The 23,250-nt window shown below is 51.2% G+C and overlaps 1 protein-coding gene across 2 annotated transcripts in view; it reads left to right on the top strand.

Moving 5' to 3' along the window:
- Window positions 1–1,256: 1,256 nt before the first annotated feature.
- The window catches only part of PPP5C (protein phosphatase 5, catalytic subunit), a 44,114-nt gene continuing 22,120 nt past the window's right edge, over window positions 1,257–23,250 (top strand). For both annotated transcript variants that reach the window (XM_011962962.1, XM_011962961.1), the window contains exons 1-2: window positions 1,257–1,480; window positions 7,970–8,211. In XM_011962962.1, the coding sequence (XP_011818352.1) occupies window positions 1,360–1,480; window positions 7,970–8,211 (363 nt within the window). In that variant the 5' untranslated portion in view covers window positions 1,257–1,359. The remainder of the gene's footprint in view (window positions 1,481–7,969; window positions 8,212–23,250) is intronic.

The raw sequence follows: 23,250 nt of genomic DNA, 5'->3' as shown, positions 1-23,250 counted from the left end.
AGATAGGTTTGAGAGTGTGCTTCCAGGAGGGTAACCAGAGCCTTACAGGACTTAGTGCTACATGAGGGCTTAGAAAGGACAGACTGGAAGGGTGTACGGCAGATGGGGGTTGGGGAAGGGGTGGAATCTGGAGATTAGACTCTTCAGCCTGAGGTTAGACTCTTCGGGGTCTCCTAATCAGGAGTTTGGGTTTTCTCCTAAGGGTGCTGGGGCCATGGAAGGCTGGGAGCAAGGGTGTGCCATGGTTTTATCATGTCTTAGAAAGATCCCTCGGCCGGGCGCAGTGGCTCAAGCTTGTAATCCCAGTATTTTGAGAGGCCGAGGTGGGCCGATAGCTTGAGGTCAGCAGTTCGAGACCAGCCTGGCCAACGTGGTGAAACCCCGTTTCTACTAAAATACAAACATTAGCCGGGCGTGATGGCGGGCGCCTGTAATCCCAGCTACTTGGGAGGCTGATACAGGAGAATCGCTTGAATCCCGGGAGGCAGAGGTTGCAGTGTGCCTAGATCGCGCCACTGCACTCCAGCCTGGTCGACAGAGGGAGACTCTCTCTCAAACAAAACAAAATAAAACAAAACAAAACCTCTAGCTGCCATGTGAAGGGTAAATGAGGGAGGCAGAGTGCATACAATCAACGCTGTGATCTCAGACAAGAGAATCTGTAAAAAGACAAACAGGAGAGTTTAGGATTCAGGATTTGGGAAGCTGAACACAGGAAGAAAGGGGATGGTGCAACACACTTCTGAGCCTTGCTCAGGACTTGAAATCCAGAGTGCCTTCGTTTAAAAACTCAAAAACACCTCAGGGTTGCACCTTTTTTGGCTTGAGAAGCCACCCATTTTTCAGAGATAGGTAACTGAGGCCCTAGAGAGGAAGGGAAGGTTTGTTCAAGGTCACACAGGTAGTTGACAATAGGGCTCGACGCCCGGGTCCGGCTCCGCGTAGGGCATGGCGCTGCCTTGCAAAGCAGCCACACCCGCCAGCGACATTCACAACCCACTGCCCCAACCCTAGAGGACAGCGGGAAAATCCCACTTTAAGAACCGAGAAACTTTTTACAGACTTGAAACACGGTAACTTTGAGAGCAGAGGCCACACCAGCTCTGTTTCCCCGCGCGCCCCTTCTCTCATTCCCTATTGGCTCTCTCTACCAGGGGTACCGTCCGGGGACCCTATGGTCACCTTGTCCTCTTCGCGCTCTATGGCGAGAGGGACTTGCGCAGGCGCGTGAAGGGCCCCTTCAGGGCCCGCGCTTTACGACACTTGTGCGGCAGCGGCGGCGGCCACCCGGCGCTCCTTCGCGACGGTTCGGCCGGGTGCCGCTGGCGGCCGTTGCCAGGGTAGGGGTCGCTTTGCGGCATGGCGATGGCGGAGGGCGAGCGGACTGAGTGTGCTGAGCCCCCCCGGGACGAACCCCCGGCTGATGGCGCTCTGAAGCGGGCAGAGGAGCTCAAGACTCAGGCCAATGACTACTTCAAAGGTACGTCCGCCTAGCAGGGAGGGTGGACACCGGCTCAGGGCTAGGGGTGCCGGGCCCGCGCGGAACCATGGCAACGCGGAGCTGCAGCCTGGGCGCGGGGCAGGCACTACCAAGTGACTGGGCGTGGGGAGGCCCAGGATGGCGCTACCAAGGGGTGACATAGGGGGCTTCGGAGAGTGATACCTAGGAGTGGCGTGCGGAGCGGGTGCTACTCAGTGGAGAGACTGAGGAGGGCGCCACCAATTGTGGGGCGAGAGGGGACTGGAATGAGGGCGCTACCAAACGTGAGGCCTGTAGAGGGCGCTACCAGGCAGTGACATGTGGTGGGGGAGTGAGTGATGGCGCTACCAAATGGGGAGTCCTGGGGTGGGTGCCGCCAAGTGGGGAGTAGAGGAGGGACAGTCCCAACAGAGGCGGCAATCGTGGGGGTGGGGAATGGATCATTAGATGGGGGGAACAAGGAAGTAGGAGATTTGGGCTGACCCGAGGAAAAGGAATGTGATGGTGGGGGCCTTGGGAGTAGGGGTGGGGATCCCCAAGAATAGTATCACTTAGAATATTGAGAAAGAGTCAAGTGTGGCGCACCCATTCATTCATTAATTCAACAAATATTTATTGAGTACCTGTTATGTGCCGAGGACTGTACTTGACTCTAGGGATATAGCAGTGAATGAGAAAGATGTGGTCCTGTCCTTAGCTTGTAATTTTGCAGGTGAACCAGACGTGAAAAAAAAAAAAAAAAAATGTAAGTAAGTAAAATACTTAAATTGTGATAAGTGCTTTGAAAGCAAACCAACAGTGTGATGAAGTAGAGAATAAGGGTTGGAGGCTACTTTAGATAGGGTAGTGGGGGAAGGCCTTACAGAGCAGGAAGCATTTAAGCTGAAACTCACAGGGGGAGGACTGGAGAGGAGTGTTCCAGGGAGGTAAAGCAGCCTGTGCAAAGGCCCTGGGGTGGGGAATGAAAGGACACTGGCACGGCTGGGGCTTTTGCTAGTTAGCGGGAGACCAATAGCAAGATGAGATTAAGACAGAAGGCAAATCATGCAGGGTCTCCCCGAGTCATTGCAAAGAGCAGTTTGGAATTTTTTGTTTTTGTTTTTGTTTTTTTTTTTGAGACGGAGTTTCGCTCTTGTTGCCCAGGCCAGAGTGCAATGGCGCAATCTCGGCTCACTGCAATGTCTGCCTCCCTGGTTCAAGCGATTCTCCTGCCTCAGCGTCCTGAGTAGCTGGGATTATAGATGCACACCACCATGCCCAAGCTAATTTTTGTATTTTTAGTGGCGACGGGATTTCGCTCTGTTGGCCAGGCTGGTCTTGAACCCCTGACCACAGGTGATCCACCCACCTCAGCCTCTCAAAGTGGTGGGATTACAGGCATGAGCCACCACTCCTGGCCCTACAGGAGGACACACTGAGTAAGTAAATGGGCCAATCTGGACTGGAGAAGAATTTGGGTGTGATCAAACTATGGTTGGGAATGGATGAGATAATCTAGTAAGAGGGTCTAGAGAGGGGACTTAGGACAGATCCCGAGTGGAAGAGGGGGAGGCTAAGGAGGACCGCTTAGTGAAGTGGAAAGGAAGCCAGGAAAGGTGTCGGGAAGGCGGAGAGAAGAGAGCGCTTATGGAACAAGGAGCTGGTGCCCCGAGTCCGATGCTGCCAAGGCGGGCACTGGCCGTTGGCTTGGGCTCCATGGATGCCGACGATGATGTTGACAGGAGCAGTTGTTGGGGAATGATGGGGCTGGTGCAGCCAGGAGGGCGCTGAAGAGTGAATGGGAAGGGAGGGAGTGGAGAGAGCAAATGTTAAGTTAGGAGTATTGGTTCTGAAGGAGAGTGGAGAAATGGGGGAGGGTGGTAAGAAGAGAACGTGCGCAGGAGTTCGAGAGCAGCCTGGCCAACATGGTGAAACGTCGTCTCTACTAAAAACGTGAGTTGGGCGTGGTGGCACACACCTGTAGTCCCAGCTACTGGGGAGGCTGAGGCAGGAGAATCGCTTGAACCTGGGAGGCGGAGGCTGCAGTGAGCCAAGATCACGTCACTGCATTCTAGACTGGGCAACAGACTTTGTCTCAAAAAAAAAAAAAAAAAAAAGAGAGAGAGAACATGCAGTGTCAGGGAAGATGGATTTTTTGTAAGGATGGAAGAGAGTAGAGTCCAGTAGAGATGGAGAATTGATTCTGCATGTGAGAGGGGAGACTTGCAGCAGCAAAACCCTGGAGAAGGTGGAGGTGGAAAGGATCTGGACCCCTGGAAGAGAGTTGGCCTCCAGCAGGAGCAGAAGCAAAGTATGGAGAAGTTTGATCTGGTGGGAGCCATGAGAGGGAGGTAGGACCAGTGAGAGATGAGGCCAGAGGTGGAACCTTGGAAGTCAGATTGGGGAATGTGGGTGTCATCCTGAGGGTGGTCGATGCCATGGGATGTTTTAAGAGTGGGATGCCGTGGTTCAGTTACCATTCAGAAAAGATCCTTGGCTGCCATGCAGAGACTGGACTCCAGGGTAAGACAGGAAGGAGGCTAGATTAGTGGACAGGTGAGGGGTGGTGATCGCCAGCCAGGCTGGAGGGACAGAAATAGATTCAAGAAGTGTTTCAGAGAGGAAGTGAGAGTGGCTGCCTGGAGAGAGGGTAGACGGTACTCCAGGCAGGAACAAAAAAAACAAAACAGGTGGCAAAGGCCCAAAGGTGAGCGGAACCTGGCATGGAGGCCGTGAGTAGGAGGCTGGAGGAGGTTACGATGAAGCTGCAGGGAGCAGATTGTGTAGGGCTGTGGGAAGGAGCCAGGGCTTTCTGGGGTGGGGTGGTGGAGGGGGCGGTGAGGCTCTGGGGAGCCCTGGGAGGTTCTGAGTAGGGAAAGGACAGGGTCAGGTTTGTGCTTGAGGAACACCCCTCTGGAGGGGCAGGAGAAGAGACTGCGAGGCCAGGTAGAGGCTGAGCCAGGAACCTGGGTAGGAGAGGCCAGGCCAGGGCTGGGTGGGGCTGGAGGGTGAGAAGGGAGTGGCTGGATCTGAGGGATGTTCAGGAGGCTGACTTGGCAAAAGAAGCGAAGTGACTGCTGGGCTTTGGGAGCTGAGGGATCGGGAGGAGTCCAGGATGAGGCTGTCTCAGCTGGGTGATGGGGTGGAAGCTGGACTTTCCTGTGATGGGAGCAGCCTGCATGAGGGTTACTGCTCAGGCCGCCTCAGAATTCTGGGCCACAGCTGCCACTGGGAGGAGCTCATTGTCCCCCAGGACCTGGGATCCGGCTCTCAGGAGTCTTGGGGCTGGACAGGCAGCCAGAGGGGCCTGGCACTGAGCTAGTACAGAGGAGAACGGCCCTGCTGGCCCAGGCCCCTCGCTGTCTGGCAGGCAGTAGCAGGCACAGCGCCCCAGGCTCCAGGGCTGTGGGAATAGCAATAAAAAGAATAATTACAGTTCACCTTAATTGAGCCTTGTGGTGGCCAGGTACACCGTGGGGTTTAATCCTGCCCGGGGGCTGGGAGATGGCTAGGAGTGGCCCTGTTTATTTTATAAAGGAAGCAAGGCTCAGAGAAGTGAAACCGCTTGCCCAAGGTCAGAGTGTGTGAGCAGCAGGGCCCGGATATCCCCTTCCTCGCCACGTGCTTGGCTCCCATGTTCAGCTTCCTCCCAGAGCCATACTGGCCCTGTTGAGGAGAAAAGGGGCCCCAGCAGGGAGAAGAGAGGTCCCGGGGCTCAGAGGACTGTCCCCTCAACTGTGACTGATTGCTCTGTAAGTTCAGGCCTGTTCCAGAAATCCTGGGGGCAAAGCCTGGTCCCTGTCTCAGGTCTGAGTCAAAGGGAAGTGTCTCAACTGTCTTCCCCTCTCTCTGGGCCTCCATGCCCTGCTTCTGTAAAATCGGGGGTGGGGGCTTATGCTTAACCCCTGAAGAGACTCCAGGTCTAAGAGCTTGTGGGGAGGGAGCAGGCCATGGTTGAGAGCTCAGGCTGCCTGGGTTCAAACCCTGTGTCTTTCTCTACCTGCTTGATGACACCTGGACAAATGATTTAACCTCTCTGGGCCTCTGTTTCCTTGCATCTAAAATGGGGAATGTCTTGAGGCTTAAATATGATCCTGTTTGTAAAGCACATAGAACAGGGCCAAGATAAGGCATGTGGGTCGACCCGTGGAGTACTGGCTCCTCCCATTTCCTCTTCTTCCCTTCACTTCTTCCCTTCATTTAGTCATTCATGCATTCACTTCTTTTGCTGCAGCCAGTTTTCTTTTTCTTTTTTTTTTTTTTTTTTTGAGATGGAGTCTCGCTCTGCCGCCCAGGCTGGAGTGCAGTGGCCGGATCTCAGCTCACTGCAAGCTCCACCTCCCGGGTTCACGCCATTCTCCTGCCTCAGCCTCCCGAGTAGCTGGGACTACAGGCGCCTGCCACCTCGCCTGGCTAGTTTTTTGTATTTTTTAGTAGAGATGGGGTTTCACCGTGTTACCCAGGATGGTCTCAATCTCCTGACCTCGTGATCCGCCCGTCTCGGCCTCCCAAAGTGCTGGGATTACAGGCTTGAGCCACTGCGCCCGGCCGCAGTCAGTTTTCTTACACAAGTTCGTAAAACCCTCACAGCCACCCAGTGAGGCAGAGCTCAGAAAGAGGAGGCTGCTTGCCTGCGGCCTCGAGTTAAAGATCTGCAGAGCCGGGTGGCAGGCCCTGAGACTCCAGGCTCCCCTCCCTGTGCCACTGGAGTAACAGCTGCCCCATCAGGAGTGCTGGCCAGGCGGCCTCTGGACTACAGCCAGGAGGCCTGAAGGAGTCCTCGAAGGCTCTGGCATACCAGGGAGGGTCGGTCGGATCTGGGCTGCCTGGTTCTGCCCTTGCTTGTTTCTGGGAAGTCCCGGGCCCTGCCCTCCTGGGGCTCACAGCTATGGAGGGACACACTCATTGCTTAACAGTGACAATGAGAGTGAACAGGGCAGGCACAGGAGTGCCCAGGGGCTGGGGCGGCCCAGTCGGGGGCCTGACTTAGCCTGAGGGTAAAGGAGGGCTTCCTGGAGGAGGGGACATGTGAGCCATTTGAAAGATTGCCAGGATTTAACCTGGCAGAGGATTGTTGTAGATTGTTGCTGGTCCGGTCCCCAGGACCCGGCTTCTCACTTCTGTAATGTCAGTCCCCATCTCTCTCTGCCTCCCTCCTTCCTTTCCCTCTGGAGCCACTCATGGAGCCTGGGACTGTCTTCTTCCGTCTCTTCACCCAACTGACTCCCATCCTCCAGGTCTCAGCCCCGGTGTCCCCTCTGAGCTGCCCCAACCCTAAACACTGGGCACCACTGTCTGGGGAGGGCAGGGCTGTGGGTCGAAGGACTGTCAGAGTGCTCTTAAGAACATTAAAATGAGAGTGAGGCCGGAGACTCTGTTCAGGGCTGCTGGTAGAAGGACTCTAGGAAACCCCAGCCCGCAGGGGGTTCCTCAGTAGCCCAGGGATACCCAGGTAGTAAATAAAGGCAGAGCTAGGGACTGGGCCCAGGCCTCCTGCTCCTGCTCTGTGCTTGCCCCTGTGCCACGCTGCTGCCCAGAGGTCACCATGGCATGGGGCGTGAGAGTGGGAGCCTTTTGGTCTTGGCCTGGCTCAGAAGGCCTGCTTGTCACCCGCCGTGTGACCTTGAGCACAGACCTTTCCTCCCTGAGCTTCAGTGTCCAGATTTGGAGACAGGGTAATGCCATATCCCCGGGCTTGTGAGAGTTCGTTCAGTGAAGGAACCTGTGTACTAAAGCCCTGCATGGCCCTGGTACATCACGGCCCCCAGCGGGGACAAGCCTCTAAGACTGTGCAAACCTTGGCTCTCCTGCCTGTCAAATGGGCATGAGGGAGGGATCAAGCCTGGCTCTGCAGGTGCAGACAGGGCATTTGACCTTGAGCAAGACCTCCATGGCTTGTCTGTGAAGTGAGCGCCAGATGGTCCTTACTCCCGTGGAGACATGAGGATTCCACAGGTCACGATGTAAATGCAGGGCACAGCTGTAGTTCATCTCAAATGAAAATCCGACCTCTCCTTGGCCAGATGTCACATCGTGTCCCTCCACACTTAGAACACCAATGTCCAGACCTCACTATGGCTGCTCGGGGCCCAGGGATCTGTCCCACCAGCCTCCCTGCCTCATCTGTCCTCCCCCTGCCCACTGTGCCCAGCTGCCCCAGCTCTCACTGGCGCTCAGACAAGGCTCAGCCACCTCTGGGCCTCTGCACCTGCTCTTCTTGCTCTCGGAGTGCTCTTCTTTTGGTCTGCTGCTAGTGCCCAGCTTGGGGCTGGAGGGGTGAGCGGGCGGGTGTGTGGAATCTCTTCAGTCCTGGAGATTGTGGCCGAGAGAACAAGCCCTGAGCTAGGTTGGTTGGGACAGGCAGGAGGGGCAGGCTGAAGAGATGTCTGTGGGCTCAGAGTGGCCCTCAGCTTCCCCGTCTGTGAACAGGGAGACTGGGCGTCACCCAGCCCAGGGCCTGTCCCCGCGGGGTTGGAGCACTGCCTCATGCCTCTTCCTCCATCTCCGCAGCCAAGGACTACGAGAACGCCATCAAGTTCTACAGCCAGGCCATTGAGCTGAACCCCAGCAATGCCATCTACTATGGCAACCGCAGCCTGGCCTACCTGCGCACCGAGTGCTATGGCTACGCACTGGGAGATGCCACGCGGGCCATCGAGCTGGACAAGAAATACATCAAGGGTTATTACCGCCGGGCTGCCAGCAACATGGCACTGGGCAAGTTCCGGGCCGCGCTGCGAGACTACGAGACGGTGAGCTGGGGAACGGGCCAGGCCTGGCACCTGAGCCAGGCGGATACCGAGGGCTGGGCTGGCGGGGACAGGTGTGAGGAGCTATTCACGCCTCTAGTCACCACTTAGCCAGCCAGCAGTTGCCTGTGGGGCCTTGGGCCCAGGCCACAGCTCTGCTCAGCCATCTCACATTTTGTGACCCTGGGCCAGTTACCCTGCCTCTCTGCACCTTCCTTTCCGCATCTGTGAAATGAGGAGAACAAGAGGATCAGCCTGAAGGGCAGCTGTGAGGAAAAGTGAGCTTCTGCTTTTCACATGAGTAGACCAGTACCCGGCCCAGGGTCGCGTCCTCTGATGGTTCACCTGATGGGTACTGTCATTGGTAGTGCCGGTGCTGGACAGGAGCCACACGGCCTCCCTTCTTCTGGTAGAGCTTGTCTCTCAGGGGCAGGCAGAAAACCCACCACTGAATAGGTTAGCAAAATAATTGCAGGTGAGGATCTACACTTTGAAGGAAAGAGGAAGGGCAGTTGGGCGCGGTGGCTCACGACAGTAATCCCAGCACTTTGGGAGGCTAGGGTGGGAGGATTGCTTGAGCCCAGGAGTTTAAGACAAGCCTGGGCCACATGGGGAGGAGACCTCATCTCTACAAAAAATACAAAAATAAACCAAACGTGGTGGCATGCACCTTTAGTCCCAGCTATTCAGGAGGCTGAGGCAAGAGGATCACTTGAGCCCAGGAGCTCAAGACTGCAGTGAGCTATGCTCTCACCACTGCACTCTAGCCTGGGCGACACAGTGAGACCCTGTCTCAAAAAAAAAAAAAAGAAAAAGAAAACAGGAAGGGTGATAATGCTGCCAGGGACAGCAGGCGGGATATGTGTGATATGCTGATGCAGGAGGGGATCTAGGGCACAGTGAGAATTCTCTAGTGCCCTCAGCCACCTGATGAAAATCCTGATGGCGTGAGGCCCTGCAGAGCGAGCGCACACCTTCACACCAGGTATGCTCTGCACCTTCCTTCAGGGAGGCTGGCTTAATCATCGCAGCACCGTGGGATGTGGGAACTGGGATTACTCCCCTTGCACGGATGAGGAAACTGAGTCCCTAAGGGGTGAAGTCACCTGCCCAGTGACCCCCACCTGGTTAGTGGCAGAGCTGGGATTTGAACCCAGGAGGTCCGGCCCTCAGGGCCTTATCTCTCCCACCTCAGAGTTCGCTCCCTGAGATGGGGACGTGTGGTTGTCCTGCACGTGGGGACGGTGCAGCAGGGGCTGTGTGTCTTGTGTGTCGAGAGGATTGTTATCCTGCTGTCACACACAGACGCTTCACTCCCTCCTTCGATTGCAGCCATCACACTCGGAGCTGCTTCTGTCGTGTAGGGTGGGGCAACTAGGGAGCTGGGAGCCATGAGTCTGCAGTTGGTGTGGGGCTGAGAAGCACGAGGCTGCAGTTGGTGGAGCCAGCTCAGATGACTGGACCGGCTGCTGGCCGCTGGGGTGGAAGGTGGACTTCAAGCCAGGTGAAGGCTTGAGCCAAACATGGGGCCAGGGGACACGTGTTAGGATAGGGGCAGAGATGTGGCGGGGGGTTAGGGTGACACCTAGAAAGGTTGGGGCAGGGGCAGCAGAGCAGAGGCCTTCCCAGCTTGGGCTCTCACGCCCTTCTTGACCAAGCCCCTCCCTCATTGTCTCTTGGTGTCCTAATCTAGAAAATGGTGACAGGAGGAGTGGCCGCCTCTGGGTGGCAGTGGCTGTGATGACGTGGTTGAGTAAAGGTCACGAGCTGCAGGGCTCAGTAATGAGTAACCAAGAAGGACAGTCGGTGTTGGGTTGGGGCAGGGCTCCAGGTGAGAAGGGGGCCTGGGGAGACAGTGAGGCAGAAGAGAGGAGCCCCAAGGACAGGTTTTGCTGGGTCTTTGTCACATGTGGGGCTGCAGGAGTGTCTTTCTCCAGGGTAAGGAGCAGGAGCTCTTTTCAAGGCTGTGGCCCAGTCTAGGGCCCAACCCCGCATACTCCCTGAAGCTGGACTGGTTGGCTTCAGCCATCTTGTGGGTGTGCCACGTCTGAGCTATGTCCCAGGCCTGGCAGATGGCAGGGAAGGTTGAGGGGTTGGGGAATTCAGAGCCTTTTACAGAACACCCAGGACCTAAATTGTCGTGGCCCATTTCCCCATGGGGGCTCTCCCAGCAGCATTGGGGACCCCCACATGAGCCTGAGGGCTTACCTGTCATCAGGCCATCCACATGCCTGCAGGCCTCCAGCCCTGCTCCCTTCTGCACAATTCTTCAGGCTCCGTGTGCCCTGGGGCAGTTCATCTTCCCAAGACTAGACCTCCTGCTTGCCAGATGCTAGAGTTTCCTGCTAGACCAGGAGCTCGCCAGGGAAGCAGAGCAAACACGTGACCTTGACCTTGGGCCAGGGAGCTCCCCTTAGCCTGAGTTTCCTCAGCTGTCTGCTCACTCTGGGCCCAGCACTGCTGGGAGCCCTTTGTGCACCTGAATTCATCCTGAATTGAGCCTGAAGCCTGGAGAGGGGATGTCCCTCCTCCAGGGTCACCCAGCAGGGAAGTGGCAGAGCTGAGACTTGAACCCCCAATCCATGCTTGTAACTGTTTCTGGGCCACAATCAGTTGAATAGCTTCATCACTTTTGTCCTCATCAAATAGAGAAGAGAAAACGGGTCATTGTTTGGAGGAAGTGTGTATAAATATTGTTTTATGGAAATTACTTTTCATTTACACAAGTACAGATGCGTGTTGGGTGTGATACAAAAATCCCTGTTTTACATGTGGACTGCAGGCAGAGGGTCTGAGGTCACCAGTGCAGGGGTTAGAGGGGCAGGCTCTGGGCTCAGGATGCGTAGGTTCACAGCCAGCTCAGATTGGGTAGCAGCTGCATGGCTCCCAGTGCCTTTTTTTCCCAACCTCAGTGTCCTCATCTGTTAAAGGAGATGAGAATATAGAAATAACAACCAAAGAGTTCTTTCTTTCTTTGTTTTTTGTTTGAGACAGTCTTGCTCTGTCGCCCAGGCTGGAGTGCAGTGGCAAAAATCTTGGCTCACTGCAACCTCTGCCTCTTGGGTTCAAGTGATCCTCCCACCTCAGCCTCCCAAGTAGCTGGGGCTGCAGGCGTGCGCCATCATGCCCAGGTAATTTTTGTAATTTTTGTAATTTTTGTGGAGATGGGGTTTCACGGTGTTGCCCAGGCTGGTCTCAAACTCCTAGGCTTAAGTAATTTGCCCTCCTTAGCCTCCCAAAGGGCGGGGATTACAAGCATGGGCCACAGTACCCGGCCCTAAAGTGTTTTTTCTTTTCTCTCAGTCAACAATTAACACAGAAAGTTTCTGTGACCACTGGTCACGAAAGGGAGTGGGGCTTTCTCCCTACCGGCAACCAGGCAGTCGATTCTGCAGTGGACACCAGCCGGGTGTTCTCTAATTGAATCAATTCTGACACTATCTGTCTAGAGATTGCCTTAGATTCCACAGGTTGAGGACTTAGTCCCCACTTGTCCCCCAGTTCTGATGCTGATTACAAGACCTAGGTTATTTTGCCGGTGATTCTGACTGACTGGGTATTAATTAGCATTCCTGTGACCCACTCCTTGGGTGCAGTTAATTTGCTAGAGAACTCCCTCATAGAATTCAGGGAAACCCGTTTACCAGCTTATTATAAAGGCTGCTACAAAGGATACAGATGAGGAGATGCACAGAGCGGCGTGTGGAATGGAGCGCGGAGCTTCCACGCCCTCTCCTGGAGCACCACCCTTCAGGAACCTCCTTGTGTTCAGCTATTCCGAAGCTCCCTGGACCCAGTCCTTTTGGGTTTTTATGGAAGTTTCATTATGTAGGCATGATTAATTATACCAGTGGCCACTGGTGATCAGCTTCACCTGCAGCCCTTCTCCCCTCCCGGAGGTTGGAGGGGGAGCTGAAACATTCCAACCTTACAGTCCCACTTTGATTATTCCAGTGACCAGCCCCCATCCTGAAGCTACGTAGGGGTGGCTAGCCCTTAGTCAACACATGAGCATGCAAAAAGGCACATCACTTTGGAGATTCCAAAGATTTTAGGAGTTGTGTGCCAGGAAACAGGACATGATGAATATCAAACCTATATTTCACGGTACCACTGGCCACCCGTGTTCTTCAAACACAGTTCCCTTATGTCCAAAGAATATACAACTCAAAAGGTACTACTGGCTGGTTTGTTACTAGAACTCTATTAGGTCATTAATAATTGGTCCATCATATTATATGATCATGTCTCCCAGGGTGAGACCAGTCAGGTTTGCAGGTTTCTATTCAGTCTTGTCAGTTTCCAAAAGCAGGCATGATCTCAGCAAATATATAGCTTCCCCCTTTCAGGCATTAGGTATAATTGAGATAAGAGACAATGTCACCTCTGACTCTGAGCCTCTTTCAAAGTGTTGATGTAATACTGGAGTTTTCTTAATTCATAACTCATTTATTCATTCCTTTACCCTCAAAAATGTTCCTCCATCTCTTCATTTATATCTGTTGTCCTGAAGGAAGAAACTGAGGCAAAATTAATATAAGTAGAGATTTTATTTGGGCCAAGGTTGAGGACCAGCCTGGGAGCCTCAAGTTATCTTGGGAAATGCTCTAGAGAACAGATAAACTCAAGCTTTTAAAGACAAAAGGATAAATCAGGAGAGGAGTGATTACAAAGGGTGTTTTTCAGGAACTCTCATTGGTTTAAAAAATAACATTGATGTGTTATTGGCTGTACCTTGTTAAATTACAGGGTGTAAGTGACGGTGTCCGTGTATGGCATTGTGAGGTTGATGTGTAGCAGCTGTTTATGGAGTCTTACTCTGGAGTCCACAGAGTCAGTGGCTTCGGGGGATGGGTTTTTCTCAAGGTGGGGAGTGGGACATGACTGCTCCCTCATTCCAGTTCCTCTCTAGGCTCGATCATTTAAAGGGGGTTTGCATTACTCAAGGAAAAGTTCATTTTCTTTCTCATTTTTCCCTTTTGGTCAAAAATCTTTCTTCTCGAAAGCATTGATCAAAGTCTGAGTGTCAGGGTGTCCCTCGTCACTAGGAAGGCTCACTTTAGGGCAGGCCTGTTCCATGTGGGGGGAGGGGGAAGGAGATGGCTCAGTGAGGAGTTTTCAGAGGGTCCAGAAGCTGAAGTAGGATGGCCTCACAGAGTGGCAAAAAGAAGACCTGAATCAAGTCACTGATTTATACAGCTGCGTCTTGTGTGTTGAATCATCTCTAGTCTTTAGGATACCAGGATTTTCATTTTCTTGGAAGTAAAACAACAAGATTAGTACTTTAAATAGTAGAAATATAATGCACATAAGGATTATAATGAAAACAAGAATGTATACGCCAGAATGAAAAAAAGAGCCTTTTCCAGTTAGGGAGCCAACTGAAACCATCATGAGGAAAATGAAACCCAGCCTCTGCTTTGGGGACTTACTGTAGCGAAGATGGAATTCAAGATTCAGTACAAACTGCAGGCAAATAATAAAAACCCAAAAACAATGGTCAGGGCTAGAATCTCAACACAGATGTGCTACTGAAGCATCATGTTTCTCTCTCCAGTCCCCCAGTTTTACCAAAGACACTAGTAATAGCAGGACCAATTTATTCTCAAAAGAAGTTTTAGTGTTATACTTTATTTGCATAAAATACAGCAGGATTAGTGACTGACCATATAGACTCCTTTTAAGTTGGCTTTCCTGGAAAATGAGGAATTTCAGATTAGACTTTTTTTTTTTCTCCCCCCAGAGATGGAGTTTTCCTCTTGTCGCCCAGGCAGGAGTGCAATGGCGCAATCGCGGCTCACTGCAACTTCCGCCTCCCGGGTTCAAGCGATTCTCCTGCTTCAGCCTCCTGAGTAGCTGGGATTACAGGCACCTGCCACACACCCAGCTAATTTTTTTTTTTTTTTTTTTTTAAGACGGAGTCTCACTCTGTCACCCGGGCTAGAGTGCAGTGGTGTGATCTTGGCTCACTGCAAGCTCCGCCTCCTGGGTTCATGCTATTCTCCTGCCTCAGCCTCCTGAGTAGCTGGGACTACTGACACCCACCACCACACCCAGCTAATTTTTTGTATTTTTAGTAGAGATGGGGTTTCACCGTGATAGCCAGGATGGTCTCAATCTCCTGATCTCGTGATCCACCCGCCTCGGCCTCCCAAAGTGCTGGGATTACAGGCGTGAGTCACCGCGCGCAGCCACCCACCCGGCTAATTTTTGTGTTTTCACTAGAGATGGGGTTTCCCCACGTTGGCCCGGCTGGTCTTGAACTCCTGACCTCAGGTGATCCACCCGCCTCGGCCTCACAGAGTGCTGGGATTACAGGTGCGAGCTACCGTGCGCGGCCTTTTTGTTTGTTTTTTAACAGTCTCGCTCTGTCGCCCAGGCTGGAGTTCAGTGGTGTGATCTCGGCTTACTGCAGCCTCCACCTCCTGGGTTCAAGCAGTTTTCCTGCCTCACCTCCTGAGTAGCTGGAATTGCAGGCATGTGCTACCACGTCCAGCTAATGTTTGTATTTTTAGTAGAGACGGGGTTTCACCATGTTGGCCAGGCTGGTCTTGAACTCGTGACCGCACATGGTCCACCCACCTCGGCCTCCCAAAGTGCTGGGATTACAGGCATGAGCCACCTCTTCTGACCTAGATTAGACTTTTAAAAGCCTTTTGAAGCTGTAAAGCCAAACCAAATATTCACCATCAGACTCTGCCTATACCTTACAAATTAGGTGAATTCCTTTCTTCCCGAGATCCCAGAATATCTTGAGGTTCCTAGGCCTATCAGAAAATGACTTTTTTTTTTTTTTGAGACAGGTTCTTGCTCTGTCACCCAGGCTGGAGTGCAGTTGCGCAATCGTGGCTCACTTGCAGCCTTGACTCTCCGGGCCCAAGCGATACTCTCACCTCAGCCTCCCTAGTTGCTGGAACTACAGTCATGTGCCATGAAGCTCAGCTAATTTTTTTATTTTTTTGTAGAAATAGGGTTTCACCATGTTACCTAGGCTGGTCTCGAACTCCTGGGCTCAAGCAGTCTGTCTGCCTCAGCCTCCCAAAGGGCTGGGATTACAGGCTTGAGCCACCAGCAAAATAACAAAGTAACATTCTTTTTTTTTGAGACTGAGTCTGGGAGTCTCGCTCTGTCTCTATCACTCTATCACCCAGGCTGGAGTGCGGTGGTGCAATCTTGGCTCACTGCAGCCTCCACCCCCAGGTTCAAGCAGTTCTCCTGCCTCAGCCTCCCTCAGTTGGGATTACAGGTATGCACCAACACACCTGGCTAATATTTTTTTGTATTTTTAGTAGAGATGGGGTTTCACCATATTGGCCAGGCTGGTCTCGAACTCCTGACCTTGTGATCCACCTGCCTTGACCTCCCAAAGTGCTGGAATTACAGGCATGAGCCACCGTGCCTGGTCCATAACATTCTTTACTTACTGAAAGGTCAGGGACCTTGTAAGGGAACTATGTAGGTAACAAACCAGGCCACTCTTTTTCCAGGTCGTTGGGTTTATAAAGTCAACCCCAATCTTTGAAAGCAGTCAGGTCATATCTGAAAATATGCTGTTCCAGTCAAAAAGCCTTGGTAAAATAACCAGTGTTTTCAGTGTGTCCTGTTACAAAAGGAAACAGATTCTTATTGTTTTCTTATGCAAATAACTATATTGCCATAAAATATATTCATGAATAGTTTGTGAATTCTGGAGAAATCAGGTAGAGAGAAAGGTAAATGTTTCAATTTTGCTCACCAAAATATACTTTACCCAGCCAGGTGTGGTGGCTCACACCTGTAATCCCAGCCCTTTGGAAAGTCAAGGCAGGAGAATCACTTGAGTCCAGGCATTCAAGACCAGCCTGGGCAACACAGTGAAACCCTGCCTCTATTAAAAGAAAGTTATGGCCGGGCGCGGTGGCTCAAGCCTGTAATCCCAGCACTTTGGGAGGCCGAGACGGGCGAATCACGAGGTCAGGAGATCGAGACCATCCTAGCTAACACGGTGAAACCCCGTCTCTACTAAAAAATACAAAAAAAAACTAGCCGGGCGAGGTGGCGGGCGCCTGTAGTCCCAGCTACTCGGGAGACTGAGGCAGGAGAATGGCGTAAACCTGGGAGGCGGAGCTTGCAGTGATCTGAGATCCGGCCACTGGACTGGGCCACTGCACTCCAGTCCGGGCGACAGAGCGAGACTCCGTCTCAAAAAAAAAAAAAAAAAGTTATTATTATGTCTTAAAGTAAAATAAAAAAGAAATATAACTGGACTTGTTGGTGCATGCCTGTAATCTCAGCTACTCAGGAGGCTGAGGCATGAGGAGAATTGCTTGAACCTGGGAGGCGGAGGTTGCAGTGAGCCAAGACTGCGACACTGCACTCCGGCCTGGGCAACAGTGAGACCCTGTCTCAAAAAATTTAAAAAAAAAAATTTTGAAAAGAGGAATCAGCACTGTTTCAATCAAAAGGCGTAAAAACCATTTCAGTCCTCCATCAGTTCAGGCCTATGAACAAGTAATTAATTCTTGTTCTACTTGATATTGTATTCATGAACCATCATTTTTTTGTTAGTGTTCTGAAAGTTTTTACCTAGTTCAATGGTATAATCCCCAAAGTTATCAGAAACGAGTATTCAAGAATACTTGTCATGGTCTTTTCTGTGAATTTCCTTGAAGAAGCAGCAAATTTTTGACAGTAGCTGATTGTAAAATAATTTTTTTTTTTTTTGAGATGGAGTCTCGCTCTGTCACCCAGGCTGGAGTACAAGTGGCGTGATCTCAGCTCACTGCAATCTCTGCCTCCCAGGTTCAAGCAATTCTCCTGACTCAGCCTCCCGAGTAGCTGGGACTACAGGCGCATGCTACCACGCCTGGCTAATTTTTGTATTTTTGGTAGAGATGGGGTTTCACCATGTTGGCCAGGATGGTCTCAACCTCCTGACCTTATGATCTGCCCGCCTCGGCCTCCCAGAGTGCTGGGATTACAGGCATGAGCCACTGCGCCTGGCCTAGGCTTACCTTCTAATTTGTGAGCGCTCATTTATCTTTAATTTTGTATCATGTAGATGATATACGAATACATGTATAGACATAACTGTATGTAGACACAACATATAGCACACGTGTTGTACCCATGTATGTATCGACAGGTCACAGATGTCAAGGAGTTCTGTGTGAAACAGAATAGAGCTTTAGACCTGAGAGGAGCCTGTTTACCCACAATGCTTGGGGCTCCATGAGGATAAACAGAGGTTCCCTCATGTGATACCAAAGGTGGCAAGAGGAAGGAGGGACGGACAGAGGTACATCAAAGAACAGGACTTGGAGGAGCCAGTCAAGGAGATCTTGTTTTCCAAAAAGCAATTAAGTTTTACATTATCCTTGGCAAAAATCATGTCAACAAGAAGAAAAAGGGATTGTGTATAGTTAGGAGTAGTTGAAGAAGAGAGGAAATCAGAACAGAGACGTCAAAAAATATATATATATACGTGTATGTGTATGTGTGTGCATACATACGTAGCCAAATATCAGCTTTTAATTGTCAGCTTTTGACTGTAGAGCTCTTTAAAAACTTTTAATCAGTTTTTAGCCAGGCAGATAGCAAACATTCGGCCAGATGCGGTGGCTCACACCTGTATTCCCAGTATTTTGGGAGACTGAGGCAGGAAGATCACTTGAGGCCAGAATCCTGGGCAATATGGCAAGACCTCTTCTCTAGTCTCAAAAAAATTTTTTTAAAGAAATAGCAAACCTACCTATTTCTTGGCTTTCCCTTTTTGAAATTCACATCAAGGAGTTTAGTTTGGGAGGGGGGGCATATTTGTTTACTAGAGGTCTAGGGTAATCATTATTTAAAGCTGTTTGTCTTTTGTAAATCTTACAGCAAAGTTCAGCAGACAGTTTGAGCATTTAAAGGGTTTTCTGGGGGAGTTTCCTAAAAAAAATAATAATTGTACCTTTCAAATCTCTTATGAGATTGCAGCCAGGACAAACAGGAAGTAGGTCTCCATTAGATTTGTCTGGTTCGAAATCCTGCCTTTTCCAGTTGTGTGCACAAATACATTAGGAATTTCAAAAGACCTTCATTTGGGCCATTGCACTTTGGGGTATCTCATGCCACTGGGTCCATTTACCTAGGTATTTGCAGGATGGAGCTCCGTAGGTATCAGACATAAATCCAGCTGGTGTTTTGGGGCCGGGGCAGGGGTGCTGTCCCTTAAGGCAAAGCTCAGTTTCAATGAGCAGTTTCCTATAATTTTATTTATTTATTTATTTATTTGAGATGGAGTCTCGCTCTGTCACCCAGCCTGGGGTGGCGCAATCTCAGCTCCCTGCAGCCTCCGCCTCCTGGGTTCAAGCAACTCCCCTGCCTTGGTCTCCCAAGCAGCTGGGATTACAGGCGTGAGCCACCACGCCCAGCTACTCTTTGTGTTTTTAGTAGAAATGGGGTTTCACGATGTTGGCCAGGCTGGTTTTAGACTCCTGACCTCAAGTGATCCACCCACCTCGGCCTCCCAAAGTTCTGGAATTACAAGCATGAGCCACCATACCCAGCTAATGTTTGTGTTTTGAGTAGAGGCGGGGTTTCACGTTGTTGGCCAGGCTGGTTTCAAACACCTGACCTCAAGTGATCCACCTGTCTCGGCCTCCCAAAGTGCTGGGATTACAGGCATGAGCCACCACACCCAGCCTCCTACAATTTTAGAATTTCCTTCTCAAAAGTGACCAAGGCCAGGACAGTATATTGGGTCAAGGGTTAAGGCGTGCTGCTTTGTCAGTCTTCCAGGTGTCCGGTGAATCGTGTTCTTTTTTTTTTTTTTTTGAGACGGGGTCTCGCTGTGTCACCCAGGCTGGAGTGCAGTGGTGTGATCTCGGCTCACTGCCAGCTCTGCCTCCTGGGTTCACGCCATTCTCCTGCCTCAGCCTCCCAAGTAGCTGGGACTACAGGTGCCCGCTACCACGCCCGGCTAATTTTTTTGTATTTTTAGTAGAGACGGGATTTCACCGAGTTAGCCAGGATGGTCTCGACTTCCTGACCTCATGATCCGACCGCCTCGGCGTCCAAAGTGCTAGGATTGCAGGCGTGAGCCACCGCGCCCGGCCTGTGAATCGTGTTCTTACGTGTCTTGGAATCTCTTATCACCTTGTGGCAGCAGAGTGTTTCAGGTATCAGAGTGACCAGTCCCTTATTCATACTTTTCCGGCTGAGCTAGAGTCCTTACTGGTCTTCTCCTAATGGGAGGCCCTTTAAGACTCCAACACGTCATGCATGGAAAAACGTCCCCATACCTCTGCAAAGTCTCTGGTTGCCTAAAGAATCCAGTGGGTCAGAGGGGTCTATTTTCTCTTCTCTTTGGGGCAAGAAGACTTACACTCATGCAGCTTAGTTGGAAGCAGCTGCAATTTAAAAAGCATGCTGTGTAATTTCAGCCCAGAAGTGCAGCCACCAGTGCCAGAATGCCAGTGGCATGACCTGGGCCTCCTGCTGTGAAGCAGCGGTGGAGAAGGCAGTTTCCTTTGTTTCCCCGAAACCAGAGTCCCTTGCTTGTAGACAAAGATGGAAACCTTCCTTCTAGAAAAAGACAGGTAGAAAGAACCACTCAAATAAAGTCTAGACCTCACCTGACAAGAGAGGGGGTCCAGATTCAGGAGCACTCACCCTTTTGCCCCCACTCAAATAAAGTCTAGACCTCACCTGACAAGAAGGGGGGGTCCAGATTCAGGAGCACTCACCTTTTTGCCCCCAGTGAGACCTGTGGAGCTGGAGGAACACAGTGGGTTTGTTCTGGTACTGAGCATTGAGTCCAGGGGCACCCAGTTTCCAAGGGGGTACCTCTGAATCCTGCTCACAGGGCCAGGAAACATTGACATAACCGAAGAAACTGAGGCAGAATTAACATAGAGTTTATTTGGGCCAAGGTTGAGAGAATTGCAGCCCTGGAAACACTTCAGGTTACCTTGGGAAGAGCACTCGAGAACAAGGGAGAGGCTTGAGGGTTTTTGGTTTAGTTTTAGACACAGAATCTCACTCTGTCACCCAGGCTGGAGTGCAGTAGCACCATCATTGCTCACTGCAGCCTCAAATTCCTGGGCCCAAGTGATCCTCCCACCTTAGCCTCCCAAGTAGCTGGGACTGCAGGTGCATGCCACCATGCCTGGCGAATTTTTTTCTTTATTATAGAGATGGCGTCTTGCTGTGTTCCCCAGGCTGATCTCGAACTGCTGGACTTCTGCCTCAGCCTCCCAAAGTGCTAGGATTACAGGTGTGAGGCACCATGCCTGGCCTGCTTGAGCTTTTAAAGCAAAAAAAGGACAAATGAGACGAGGGATGATCATAAAAGATGTTTTTCAGGAAATACCATTGGTTTATAGAAATAACATTGATTAATAATTGCCCGTCCGTTGTGGAACTAGAGGGTGTGAGTTACGGTGTCTGTGGTTCGTGGCCGTCCAGAGTCTGCATAGCATGTGGCTTCGGGGGATGAGCACTTCTCTGAAGTGAGGAGCGGGATGAGACTGCTGTCTTATTCCAGTGCCTCTCTGGGTCTGATCATTTAAAGGGGCGCACCAGATAATTTTTCTTTCTCATACCCACTCTTTTCGAAGGGACATTGGAATTGGCCACTGTGCTGGGTCTGGGTCGTAGGCAGCCCACTAATCTAGCAGATGCCTCCCCTCAGATCACTTCCATTCGGATAGGGTGTGGTTACATAGGTGCGGGACTAGTGGGCTATTTTTACCACCAGGCTATATAACCGCATTCACTGTTAGCCCCAGTTTCACCAGATGGTGTGAAAGCACAACCCACTCCCATCCGGCCCTTGGGAATTCTGACAGGAGGTTTAAAAACATAGTTACGGTTTCTTAGGAATTATCCCTGCTTCCAGCACTGTAGGTATATACCCTTGGTGCTAGGACCACTACATCAGGTAGGGGAAAGAAAGAGAGAAATAAAATTTATAATTACTGTACCAGCATATTTCTCCCTTGGCTAGAACTGCAGAATCACACCAACATCTTCCCCAACCCCTCTTCCCCAGATTCTGCATGTAACGTTGCAGCTCGGGGAGTGTGAGAAGATGTTGACAGTCTGACTGAAACAGGGATCAGAAGGCGGCCCACCAGGAGTGAGCTGGAGATGCCCGGTCTCTCTTGGGATGGGATTCAGAGGCTTAGGGAAATTGGAATGCTTGAGTGGATTTGTCACTTAAAACCCACTCACCCACACTGGAGGGTCCAGAGAACACACCTTTTACCAATACTTTGAGAAGCAGATTTGTGAGAGGGCCCCGGCATCCCTGGTTGCCCCTCTCTGCAGGCTGGACCTTACGGTGGGAACTGCAGTCACTCAGTTGTAAAACTTACATGCAGTGGGAACAATTAGATCCGGGAGAGGCAGGGGCCAAGTGTCGGCACTCAGCTGCTGAAGGCAAGATGTCTGTCAGGAACACAGAAGGAAATCCACCATTAGAATAATCTGACTGTTGCGCCTCAGTCAGAATAAGGGCTTATAGGGGGCCTGGTGATGAATGGAGTTTTAGCACAGGTCCGACTCTCCGTGGGTTGAGTGGGTCCCTGGACCCCTCCTGTGATTACTTCCCCTGTTCCAGCTGCACAGTTGGAATAAGTGTACTCAGCAGCTGGCAGAAAATCCCCATGTGGGTTCCCTAAGCTGTGGAGTAAGGGCCGTTATGGTGGGAAAGGCTAAATGGAAGCCATAGAGCTGCCTCTACCTAGGAAAATTGTAAATCAAAAACAGCAGTACATCCCTGGGGATTGTAGAGATTAGTGCCATCATCAAAGACTTGAAAGATGCAGGGGCGGAGATCTTTACCACGTCCCCACTCTGCTCTCCTGTTTGGCCTGCGCAGAAGACGGCTGCATCCTGGAGAATGGCAGGGGATTATCGTAAGCTCACCAGGTGGTGACCTCAGTTGCAGCTGCCGTACCGTGCGGTTTCATTGCTGGAGCAGGTGAACGCATCTCCTGGACCTGCCGTGCAGCTTCTGACGTGGCAGGTGTCCTTTCTCCATCCCTGTCTGTGAGACCCACCAGAAGCAGTTTGCTTTCAGTTGGCAAGGCCAGCGCCACACCCTCGCTGCCTGCCTCAGGGACGTATCCGTCCTTCAGCCCTGGGTCACAGTTTCCCTCACAGGGATCTTTGCTTTTAAAAAATTGTTTATGAAAATTGTTATTAATTTGTTATCTTTTTGTTTTAATAGCTTTTGGGGTACATGTGGTTTTAGTGACATGGATGAATTGTGTAGTGGCAAAGTCTGAGATTTCAGCGCACCCATCACCCGAGTACCGTACACTGCACCCAGAACATAGATTTTTACCCCTCACCTTCTCCCACCCTCCCCCTGCTAAGTCTCCAGTTTCCATTATACCACTCTGTATGCCTTGCGTACCCATAGCTTAGCTCCCACTTACAAGTGAGAACATACAGTATTTGATTTTCCATTAGTGAGTTATTTCACGTAGAATAATGGCCTCCAACTCCATCCAAGTCTACAAAAGACATTATTTTGCTCTTGTTTTTGGTAGGGTAGTATTCCTTCATGGAGATATTGATCACCCTTCCGTTCTGCAAGCTAGCACACTGGTCCATGACACTGATGGCATTTTACTAATTGGACCTAGTGAGCATGAAGCAGCTACTCTGTACTTATTGGTAAGACAGTGTGGAGTGAGGCAATTCTCCTAATAAACACCCTCTCATGTATATCCACATGCATAGGTACAGTCATGCATTGCTTAACAACAGGTACTTTTTGAGAAATGTGTTGTTAGGTGATTTCATTGTGTGAGCACCATAGAGTGTGCTTACACAAACCTGGATGTTACAGCTTACTACATACACACCTAGGTTAGGTGGCATGGCCGAGTGCTCCTAGGCTACACTCCTGTACAGCATGTTACTGTGCTGAGTGCTGCAGCAACTGTAGCACAACGGTAAGTATTTGTGCATCTGAACGTAGAAAGGGGATAAAATAGGTCCGGGTGCAGTGGCTCATGCCTGTAATCCCAGCACTTTGGGAGGCCAAGGTGGGTGGATCACAAGGTC

Source organism: Colobus angolensis, unplaced genomic scaffold (assembly GCF_000951035.1).
Source record: "Colobus angolensis palliatus isolate OR3802 unplaced genomic scaffold, Cang.pa_1.0 Scaffold60, whole genome shotgun sequence".
Taxonomy (NCBI): domain Eukaryota; kingdom Metazoa; phylum Chordata; class Mammalia; order Primates; family Cercopithecidae; genus Colobus; species Colobus angolensis.
This window is presented reverse-complemented; position numbering and strand designations above follow the sequence as displayed.